Source organism: Haliotis rubra, unplaced genomic scaffold (assembly GCF_003918875.1).
Source record: "Haliotis rubra isolate DU_JTF1 unplaced genomic scaffold, ASM391887v1 Scf87, whole genome shotgun sequence".
NCBI lineage: Eukaryota > Metazoa > Mollusca > Gastropoda > Lepetellida > Haliotidae > Haliotis > Haliotis rubra.
Window position 1 is genome coordinate 1,574,419 of NW_025767601.1, and position 12,448 is coordinate 1,586,866.

The following is a 12,448-nucleotide window of genomic DNA, read 5'->3' on the forward strand; positions in this document are numbered from 1 at the left end:
TATTTAAATAGCTCAGAAGTATTGAGAGATCGAAATGCTTTTTTCCTTAGACGTTCTCATTTCTTTTAAGTATGTTACGAGGGCGTTGAAAAGTAGTCAAACTAACTATATTCTCGATGTCCAATATTTGAAAAACAGCTTCCATTTTATTTTGAAGGAATCATTAGCAAAGTCATATCCAAAATTCCTTGTGGGTAATGTGGTTAACGAGATATTAGTCATCACAACATTGGGGTATTATGTTTCTTGCAAATTTGCAGAAAATGGAAAACGATCTCCCATTTGGTATCTAGGTATAGTAATAGTCCGCTTATATGGCGCTCATATCCAGGCACATTGCCTGCTCACGGCGCTACGTACATTACTATCCCTGATCATAGGACACTATCGTAGTTTCCGATACTTTTTCAACTCCCTGGGGACTGTACAGCCATGCTGTCTGTTAGGCGCAATGAACTAAACACTCACATTGCCAGCACATACTCACGGGTACCCATTTTACAGCTGGGTGAACTGAATTAGTGTAGATCTAAGTATCTTGTCCAAGGATACTACGCAAATGTGCCCCATCTCGGGACCCGAACCTAGGTGCCTCCTCGAAACGGGCCCTTCAGCGTGATAGGCAGACGCCTTACAACTGCACCATTGCGCTATCTCTTGGATAATGGTATACCCTCAGATAGTATCATATAAAATATGTTCAGCATAATATTGGATGACTTCCCTTCATCATCAACATTCAAAGATTTGGATTGCTTGATTTACATTTAGACGGGGACTGAGGACACCCTCATTTTAAATTGTCAAAAACATTGTGTCCAGATATGCAACATATTGAGAGCTGACAAGTGTGTGACCATTCAGTATTTAGTTTGAACCCTTGACACCATGTATGAATAAGTGAAAACTTTAGGATGAGTTATATCCTTATGATGACGTCAACTGAAAGGGGGTGGGTAGTGTCTCCAAAACAAGCCCTTTCAGTAAACATGAAGGGGGAGTCACTTGAACAAGCGATTATAGTTTAAAATTGCTTTTTTGTGAAGTTTAATATCTAAGTTTGACTTTTACCAACATACAACATGTTTTTTGCATATTTTGTTTCAATTGGTGTAGGGGGATTCCCATCAATACACCTTGATATAAAATTGGATCAAAATCTATTAATTCTTTCCTGAGTTCGCGGCTACCAAGCTTGGCGTGTGCAAAACTGTTACACCTTCGCTGTGACCTTTAAAATGACCTCAAGGTCACAAAATTCAAGTGGTGTCGGTAAATCTCGTCAATAAACCTTGGTACCAAATTTGAACAAATCCATCATTTCTTTCTCGAGTTCTTTCAGTAAACCGAAGGGGGAGTCATTTGAAAAAGCGATTGTAGTTTCAAATTGCCTGTTTGTGCAGTTTAATATCTAAGTTTGATTCTAGCCGACCTCTACCAATCTCAAACATACAAAAATGTTTCTTGCATATTTTGTTTCCTGAAGTTTAATTTGTGATGCATTTCATTGCTAGTCAGCTAGGCTATTCCATTTGTCCGAACCACAACATACGGAGACAGATCATTTAGCAGACCGGGTGCTGTACTCTGGAATTGATTACCTGAAAATGTCAGAAAATCGGAAAATATCCACAGTTTCCGATCGTGTCTCAAAACCATCCTCTTCAAACGAGCATTCGACTAAGCACACATGAGCAGGACTCTGGATATGTAGCGCTATACAAATGTCTAATTTGATTTGATTTGATTTGATATAACCGTTAGAAACCCATCCCCACCCCACCCTACTTTATATTTATACATATCAAAACTTCAAAAGATATTTGCGAAAAGACATGATACAGAGGACAGTTTATATCGATTCTATATCAGGACGAATATTATTTTCGTCATTTGGTTAAGATTTGTCAATTCTTTCTTGGGTTATCGCTAACAATCTTTATATTGGCAAAACCCTCAGATTTTGCTGTGACCTTGAAAATTATCTCAAGGTCACTCCATTTCCCTTGTGTCGGTGAATCTCACCAATATACCTTGGTACCAAATTTGAACAAAATCCATCATTTCTTTCTTGAGTTATCGCCCTAACAAGCTTATTTGATGTATGAAATGCAACGAAAAACAAACACCCGCGTATTTACGAGTGATTAAAACTGTTATTACAATTTACGTAAATATTTATTACATTTTACCGCAACGAAAAGTATTACAATTTACGTCAAATTTTATTACAATTTGCGTATTACAATTTACGTCAATTTTTATTACAATTTACGTTTTTATTACAATTTACGTCAAGTTTATTACAATTTGCTGCAAGTATTACAATTTGCGTTTTTATTACAATTTACGTCGTAACATGCACCAATGACAGGGTTTGCGGGATATGTTTACCTTAACATTGATAAAAAAACATAAAGAAACAAAATGTGTTTAAGAAAATATAAAGATGGAACAATGGATGTCATTCCTTGGTACAACTTTATATCCCTGCTCTCTTAGGATGGAGGTATAATAGTACTGCTAAGTTTGAAACATTAAAAATACATAAACCGATGTCATGAGTGAGTAGGTGAGTTAGTATAGTTTACGCCGCTCTTAGCAATATTTCAGCAATATCACGGCGAGTGACACTAGAAATGGACTTCACATTGTACCCAAGTGGGGAATTGAACCCTGGTCCCGGGTTCTTCGGCTTGACAATTGAAAGCTTTAACCACTAGGCTACCCCACCGCCCCTTAACCCAATGTAAGTCTGAATATACCAGAGGTCATTTACAGCTATGATCTATATCAGGGAAGGATAAAGAAAAACCAGCCCAAATCACAATCATGTATATTACATCACATGAAATTGAGAAACATCTACCATGTCGAACAAGTAATACAATGTCTAGCCTACAACACTGATCCAGATTCCCTCAGTGTTTGAATATTTACACTTGGGGCACTCAACATATACTAGTGTACTTGAGGGAATACTTCCAGGTGAGCTTTATCAGACATGTACTGCTTCAAGTCGGGCAGGTAATAAAAAACAGGAGGAGTGCATTAGTATGTTGACAACATAATGATCCAAAGTTCAAAAAGGTGCAAGAATGACAAATTATCAAAGGCATGTCAACACACAACATTGCTACACATATTTTGATTACAAGCCCGCCAGGAATTCCTGCATTAAATATATAAAATCGCTCTTACTAATATTTTTGTATCTTAGGCCAGACCAATTTTATTTCTTTTTTTAACAGGTTTTTGTCCTAAGCAAACCTAAAGGCAGGAGGGAAAAAACAAATCACCAGACCAGTCACTAAGTAATATGCCTTCAAAATACTATCTCATCACTAATTGGCTGGAATAATGCCGATGTGATGTAAAACTCAACATGTTTCACTCATGGCAATTAATGAAGTGTATATGGGGCAAAAAACAATCTAAAAGAATTTTCTCGTAAGTTTCCCGAAAATATGACCCCATCCTTCTTGTTGAGTTAAACAAGAGTCATCAGAAGATGACAAATCCCCCAGCCCCCATAAATTTGAAAGAAGAAATCAACTGACAGTTACTTAAAGTCCAACTTGATTTTTTTTGACTAAGTCCAAATTGTTTCCATGGAAACCAAGAAAAAGAAAAATAACAAAAATCTGTAAATAGCAAAAGGCATCACTTTAGCTTCTGTTTGATATATCTACAAGTTTTGTTGAAAAATATTGAACGGTTTTTGAGTTATGCTCCGGAAACAAAATGATTACTGACGGACAGACGGACACGGTGTCGACTATATCCCCCCGGCATGTAATGAAACAAGCAAAGAAATATGACATTGACATTTTAAGTTCAGAATGTAGAGTCATCACATGTTATTGCTCTGAAATATCTCTGATATAGGACTTGATTCTATTCTACAAGCCCAGCGCCTGTAAACTATGGGACTCCTGCAACAAGGATAAACATATATTCATATCTGTTACTGATCTATGTGAAGTCTAAGGTCAGTTCTACTACATCTTAAATACAGTATGTCTGTGAAGACTGTCTAGAATCTTCAATATACAGACAAATATAAATTGAATCTGTCACAAATACCAAAACTCAGACAGACTAACTAGAAACCTATTCAGACTGGAAACAAATATATTTTGTAAAAACTTTATTGGAATATATTTTAAATGTTTATTCTAAAAAAAAAGCTAACTGATTCATATCCAGTATAAGGCAATGTACAGTTTAAAGGTCATGTACACATACAATCATGATCATGTGTGTGACAACACGAAAAGTGTCTTACTTTATAACCATATGTAGAAATGAAGGAAGAACATCTCATAATTGGTTCACTGTTGTCTGATCTTTTTGACTTTCTGAATAAAATATGATTAAACCAAAATCAAGACTGTCTACATCAGTTTTCTCCTGTGAGTGAGTTTAGTTTTACACTGACTTTAATAATATTCCAGTAATATCATGCTGGTTGACACCAGAAATGGGCTTCACACATTGTAGCCACGTGGGAAATCGAACCTGGGTCTTCGGCGTGACTAGCGAACACTTTAACCACTAGGCTACCCCACCGCCCCAGTTCTTCCTGTACTTGCGGACCACCAACATCAACTGATGGGCCTCCTCATCCCGCAATCCTCTGTCTGTATTCGGTCTTCTACTTATTGATTGTGCCCACAGACAAGGGTTCCCTGGTGTGTCGTAAGACTGTAAAACTATACTCCTGGTCCATATATCACAGAGTGGCTCCATATACACAGTAATTGAGATATATGTCTTCATACTGGATGCTAATTGACTCGCATTGATACAGTCTGGAGCACTGAATCATGCACAGAATGATGACCTGTATGGTAATGTATAATGTACACATTTTGCAACACTACATTGTGTCTTGGTATACACTCATTGTAGAAGAACTTGAGGGATTGAAATGTAAATGAACACAGTCATATGTATTGTGATTTATCAAGTCAGGCTTATAGAACATATGTAGTCAGGCAATTCCAACAAACTCTTCCTTCTGAAATATAGTTTTAAATCTGTGTTTGTCAAATGAATTAATCAAAAATTATCTGTCACAAAAGTTGCTGGTATATGAAGGGACAGATCTGTCCAACATCTACGAAAATTCATCAGAACAATTTCACCTATCTTTTATAAAGGGATTTGTCACAGCAAATGAAAGTGTGGAGAAACTTCTTTGGAGGAATTTTGAAGTTGGAGCACTAAGGTAGGATAATAGCAATATGCAAGAACAACTTCTTTATTACACTCGGAGAGATATTTCATTTGCTTGATAACAGTGTTAGAACCTACAATGAAACATCACTCCCACTGTAATAAAGAAGTGGTTTCATCTATGTATTGTTATCCTGCCAAAGTCTGCAGTACACTGGCCATGAACCTTTGAATATTGCTAGACACATATTGAGGAGTTGGGCGGTAGGGTAGCCTAGTGGTTACAGCGTCCGCTTGTCACGCCGAAGACCCGGGTTCCATTCCCCACATGGGTACAGTGTGCGATGCCCATTTCTGGTGTCCCCTGACGTGATATTGCTGGAATATTGCTAAAAGCAGCTTAAAACCAAACTGACTCATTCACTATTTGGGTGTTGCTACACACAGGTATTTTGTTGGATGTAATGAAAACAATGTACCACAAACCAATAAAAGTAATGTAATACTTCAAATGCATCCCTCAGAGCTTACTCCATGCTTAATATCAGAATACACCATTCTTTTAAATACATACCCCGTAGCCCTATTTTACAAAGTCATGTATATATTGTTAATGCATTGCTATGATATCTACACAAGTCAATCATAACAAGTGTTTGCCACTGATATGGCAATGTCTCCCGCCGCTAAAGAATGGAATATCTATATTTACTTTTTAAAATTTTTGGTCACATACAAGATGCCTGAAATGACTGGTGTCTGCACAATCACCCAATGTAGGCTGTCAACATAATTGAAAACATTACGTGCAATGTTTTATGAGATATCGCGTTTAAATAAGTTTGAAAAGTGGTCAAAGTGTCATGGTGACCTTGAGGATAAGGTCAAGGTCACCAAAATCGACTGGTGTCTGCGTAACCCCCTAATGTAGGCTGTCACCAAATTTGAAGACATTGGGTACAACAGTTCATGAGATATCGCGTTAACAAGAATTGGGACGGACGGACATACGGACGGACGGATGTATGGACGCTGCTGAATGCATAGTCCTCCGTTCCACGTTGCGGCGGGGGACAATAAAATTATACATCACAAGTTCAACATGTGAGGTGTCTGGGTATTACCTGTTGAACATGTCATCGTCTTCGCCACCCCATCCAAAGTACTTGTTGGAGAAGCCGTTCACCTGTATAAACTGTTCTTGTGTCAAGGCACTCACTCCGCCAAATATCTGTGTGTAGGGCAACCTGTAAGAACAAACATACAGACGTCAACAATATATGTGACACCTTATGCTTACCAATACAACCTAGGCATTACCCATAGCATTGATAGCATAGAAGAAAAGAAATGTGTGAAACTAGTCAACGTATCACCTACTATCACTATATTCACATCAGGTAATCTACAGATCTTGGTGTAGTATTACATTTATAGTATATCAGGTATGTATGTATTATGATATCCTTTTGGAGACATTTAGGAAAATATACCAAAATGTATTATTTCTATGAATTATTGGACTAAACATGACATACTTCTTGATTATTAATGCACTTGTTGAGTATCAATTTTTGTGTGCAGATTTAGTTCTTCTTTGATGTTTTAATGCATTCTCAGTTATGGATCTAATGTCGGTTTGCATTATTACAGAGGTAGGTTATTTACAAAGTGCATCCAAACTTTTAAATTAAAGATTTCATCTTAGATCCTGTAACTGTGGAGAGGGTATTTGTGGCCACTGTTTTACAGCTAGTTCACCATGTCCGGGCAGTAAACTATGTCATCTGTGGTTGTCCAGTGATCACAACTGTACAATGTTCAGATATCACTTGAATACCAACTGACCATGTATTCCAGCAAACAAGAGGAAAGCTACAACAATATCATGAATATGGAACCAAAAGATATGATTACAGTAGGTGTTCACATACTTCCCAATCTCCTTGTGCAATAAACGTTGGTCCTTTGGAATCAATAATACTTTGAAAGTCATCAGATGTGCACTAACTAGATAAGCCTGCACTACCAGAACACAATTTCATTTAAACCAAATCCAGAACTGGTTGAAAGTGGGAGAGTGTTTTGGGACAAGTTCAACAACTACTGACATTCCTTATGCAGTTTGTATGGTACATGTATATGGAAATAACAAGCTGAATAATTCATTATAAGAACAGTTCTGTTGGCCTTGTGATCACACCACACATGAGGTCATCCCATAATCTTCATGAATACACATGAATATATCCTCTATCTTCTGATCAGGCAATAAATATATCTTGGAAGGAGCTACTGCTGTGTATAATAATACTCAACGTTACACAATGAATGTAACAACGGAAAATGTTAAAACCTTATTTAATCACAAAAATGCACTGATTTTATGAAGACTGTGTTTCCATACTAACTGTTTGTTCAGATATGTTCTATTACACAAAAACTAAATTTATGCAGAAAACTATAATTGTGGCTTTGAATCTGACTATGTTGGTTTGTTAGTACCACACCAAAGTGGTAAAATTCAGGGTTAGAACTGGACCCATGCTTGTGGTAAGAGTCGACTAACAGGATTGGGTGGTCCATACTGCTGAAATATTGCTGAGAAGCTGTCCTCCCAGGGGTGGTGGGGTAGCCTAGTGGTTAAAGTGTTGCCTCATCACACCAAAGACCTGGCTTCAATTCTCCACATGGGTACAATGTGGGTACATGGGTACATTTCTGCTGTGTCCCTGCCGTGATAGTGCTGGAATATTGCTAAAAGTGATGTAAAACCAAACTTACTCACTCACTCACATTCCCCCACATTAAGCTGACATTCCGTGATATGTGTCAAAGCAGCATTAAACCCAACTCACTAACTCCTAGGTCATGCATTCAGTATGTTTAGATTTACAGATTTTAGTTTTCTGATTTGTCCAGAATCCAGGATCTGGCAGATTCCACTGGCTGTTACCTGTACTTGAGCTTGTCGATGGCCACGGACATGTGCCTGGGCATCTCTGGGCAGGAGTAGAGGTTCCTGTCATCCTCTGGGATGAGGTCCACGTCGTGGAAGATGAAGCAGGTGTAGTTGTGCAGCTTGATGGACTCCGCGTACCCGATGTTGAACAGCATGGCTCTGTTGAACTTCACATCTGACACCTGCACAGACAAAAGTACGAGTATAATCTGCATATTCTGCAGGTAGCAGGGAATGGACACTGATCTGAAGGCTGGTTAAATTATGTCAGGTGCTTTAAACATCTATACAGCGTCACAGACTAATTGTGTTCACCATGCTCTATTCAAGGATCGTCGTCATCATAGTAATATCAGTGATAATACACAATGCCATTTAGAAAGTGGTCAAATGCAACATGTTATATTACACTTTCTTAGTAAAGTACAAATTCGAGTACTTTTTTTAGTTGAGCCCCATTTGTGAGTTCGAAAAAAGTACTAGAATTTGTACTTTACTAAGAAAGTGTAATCCCAAATATAACATATGTTACAGTGATAATATTGTTATGATATGCATGCTATTTCTGGAATTCTGAGACCATTACCTAATGAGTGGGTGAGTGAATGAGTGAGTTTGAGTTAGTGAGTTGGGTTTGTATGCCGCTTTTAGCAATATTCCAGCAATATCACGACTGGGGACACCAGGTAGGGGCTTCACACATTGTGCCCATGGTGGGAATCGAACCTTTGGTATGATGAGCAAACGCTTAAACCACTAGGATACCCAACCGCCCCCAGAGGGTAAGTGAGTGAATGTGTGAGTGAGTGAGTGAGTGAATGCTGCTTTGGGCTGGCTTCAGCATTATTTCAGCTTTGTTATGGCAACAAATCAACAAGCATTGTCGCAAATTATCAAATCAAACTTAAAAAGTAATGAAAGTTTAAGATGAAGTTAAATGTCAACAAAAACATGACCAGTCAACGTCTCTAGATATCTTGCTCTTTAGTTGTTCAAACACACAAATATTTTCAAGACTGGCTTTGACCTTGACATGAATGTCATAGTGTATGAAATATGCAATAATGGTACTAAAGAAATTGCTTATTGAAAAACATTCAAGGGAAGTCTTGAAAGTCTATGAAGAAATCCAGTGAATTCAGGTTAACATGCTGAAATCTTCAAAGTGTCTTTGTGACCTTGAAAATTAAGTTAAGGTCACCAAATTCTACTGGGCCCTGCGCCTTCCCTGGATGAAGCTTGGCGCCAAATATGCAGAAAATCCAGTGATAGGTTCTTGAGGTATCTTGCTGACAAGCATAACATGCAGGTTATTATGCTGAAATCTTCAAAGTGTCACCATGACCTTGAAAATTACGTGAAGGTCACCACAATCGACTGGGCCCTGTGCCTTCCCTAGATAAAGCTTGCTGTTGAATATGAAGAAAATCCAGTGAACGGTTCTTAAGATAGCTTAACATGCAGGTTAACATGCTGAAATCTTCAAAGTGTCGCCATGACCTTGAAAATTACGTGAAGGTCACCAAAATCGACTTGGCCCTGCGCCCTCCCTAGATAAAGTTTGGTGTTGAATATGAAGAAAATCTAGCTCATGAGTTCATGAGATATCTCACTGACAAGAGTAAAATGTTAAAGTCCCCGTGTGACCTTGAAATGAAGGTCAAGGTCACCAATCCTGATTGGGACCTTTCTTATACTGTGATGAACTGAGGTGCCAAATATGAAAAGAATCTAGTCAATGGTTCTTGAGATATTCCAATTCGTACGTACGTACGTACGGATGGAGCCTAATACTATATGCCCCGCTTCGCGTTAAACGCGCAGCGGGTGATAATAACCAAGACTGAGCAAGGCAAACTTGTGACTAACAGCATAAGCAATGATCAACCCAGTTGGTGCATGGTACTTATTATTACCACCTGGTGGGTACATGGTGAACACAACTGGTCAACGACCCACTGTGACAACCTGGATTGTCAATGACCAATGTGGCCACCTAATCCTCATATGCGAAATAACCTGACCTTAAATCCAAATGATGGGGAAAATAATACACAAATCAGTCTCACTATAGTTTCAACTGTACTCATAATGTCTCACGAGTCAACTGTGGGAATTATCCAAATGCACATACACAGGCAAAGACACTTGATTTCTAAACACTGGTAATACAGTTGATAAATTCTCTCCGAGTGGCAAGAGCACCAGATTTAGTCTACCTGTACCAATAACAGTGAATAGTGTTCTGCAAAACAAACTCTCCTCTGAGAGTAGGTAATAAAACAACCTCATCCCATTACCAAGCCATCTACAAATCCCCTGGACTGACGAGGCTGATAACAGGACATGGTTAGTATATTGATTATTCCAATAATGTACCACCTCATCATCAGATATCCTCTACTGTGTGTACTTCCCATAGGAGCCCAGACAGGGGTTACTATATTTTGAGTAAACCTGACTGTGAAATATTATTGACTGGCTAATGCAAGTATACAAATATGACCATGATGAATACATGAAGACAGGCCTGTGTGTTCTCGATTAGGTGCTTGATTCTGAAAGTGTGGGTTCAAATCCTGGATGGGACTGAGTCTAACAAAAGTACTTGAACGTGTATTTTACTAAGAAAGCATAATCCTGAATATAACATATGTTACATGGCTAACTTGGTAACTTGATTTCAGCTCAGGCCTAATTTAATAACCATAGTTATAGATTCTATACATGTTGTTGAAAGATATTCTTGTCACATTTGCCCTTCAGATATGTGCCATCTGGAAATTATGCTCACCATTTAGTAAACACTTTGTGTTCACTTTTTGAACACAAGTTCATGTCAAATTGTACAATCAATAAGAGATTTCTTATGGATACGGAAAGGGTTTTGTTGCTACAACTTACCCAGGCTATTACACCTTTGTCACTGATGATTCCACAGCTGCCATATCACATCTCAAATGACCAATCAGCTTTGTGAATCATTACAATATGTGATACAGTGTGATATATTGAGAGTTGAGTTGACAAGTCAGCCATGTGCTGTTTACTCGAATAATGTTCACTTGACAACCATCTACTCCCAATGTTAGTTTTATTGACAAACTTAACTTAGGTTCCGTGACAAATATTCTGTAGTAAAGTTTCAGGATGATGTTGTTCAAGAGGACTTCCTTCACAGAATGAACAGTTTGTTATACTCAGAATATTCACTTACTGGCTCCACAACGAAGATGCCATAGTCGAGCTCCTGCCGCTGCAGGAAGTGATGGATGTTGGTCATGAAGATCTTGAGGTGGGACGGCCTGTCCCTGAACGGGATGATGATAGCCACATGGTGTCGAGATGTGCAAGTTTCAGGCCACCACCGACCTCCAACTTTCACAGCAGAATTTAGGGCCTCAATGTTCCTATTGCTGTACACGTTCTTGTCAACTGCCACTGGACCCTCTAAGAAAGATAAACAGTAAAATTTTCCACATAAAAATAATAGTAGACTATTCATAAACATAGACATAGAGATTCTTATTTGACCCAAAAGATAATCTCAAAGTCACCTTACCATAACAATCAGTTCAATAATCATAACTATTTACAAGTGAACAAGTACTATTTTATCAGTAATGAAAATTGATGCCTTAGCACACATGGGACATGATCAATGAGTATGTATCTCATTGCACTCATTACTTGGCTTGTTGCTATATTTTCCACTACTATACTTTCAACTATAGTACCATGGCATCTCTTGATATGTCATATCAGTGAGTGAGTTTAGTTTTATGCCGCACTCAGCAATACTCCAGCTATATAGCAGCGGTCTGTAAATAATCGAGTCTGGACCAGACAATTCAGTGATCAACATGAGCATCGATCTGTGCAGTTGGGAACCGATGACATGTGTCAACCAAGTCAGCGAGCCTGACCACCCGATCCCGTTAGTCGCCTCTTACGACAAGCATGGGTTACTGAAGATCAATTTTCTAACCCGGACCTTCATAGGTCGATATGTTGTATCTGGTTAGCGCTTTAACATGCAGGGTATTTACTGGACCCATCACACAAGGTGTCATAATTGTGTATGAGTGTATCCAGGATGTATGTCTGATATTACATATGCTACCATTAATGTTCTATATTTGAGAAATGTCCCCCACTGCTTGCCTACACAATGTTCAATGCATTCTTTCAAAAACATTACCACAATTATGCAGGGTTTGTGTATGATGTACACAAGCGATGAGGATTTGTCCAATTAAACATAAATTTAATGCTTTCAAATGAGTCCCAGATAAGACATTTAGA

General features: G+C 38.3%; 1 protein-coding gene across 1 annotated transcript in view; it reads right to left on the reverse strand.

The window, feature by feature from the left end:
- Window positions 1–12,448, reverse strand: part of LOC124263157 (beta-1,4-N-acetylgalactosaminyltransferase bre-4-like) — a 41,755-nt gene that overhangs the window by 17,025 nt on the left and 12,282 nt on the right. The window contains exons 3-5 of the mRNA XM_046697724.1: window positions 11,361–11,593; window positions 8,138–8,325; window positions 6,306–6,428 (exon numbers count right to left, since the gene is read on the reverse strand). Of these exons, the coding sequence (XP_046553680.1) occupies window positions 6,306–6,428; window positions 8,138–8,325; window positions 11,361–11,593 (544 nt within the window). The remainder of the gene's footprint in view (window positions 1–6,305; window positions 6,429–8,137; window positions 8,326–11,360; window positions 11,594–12,448) is intronic.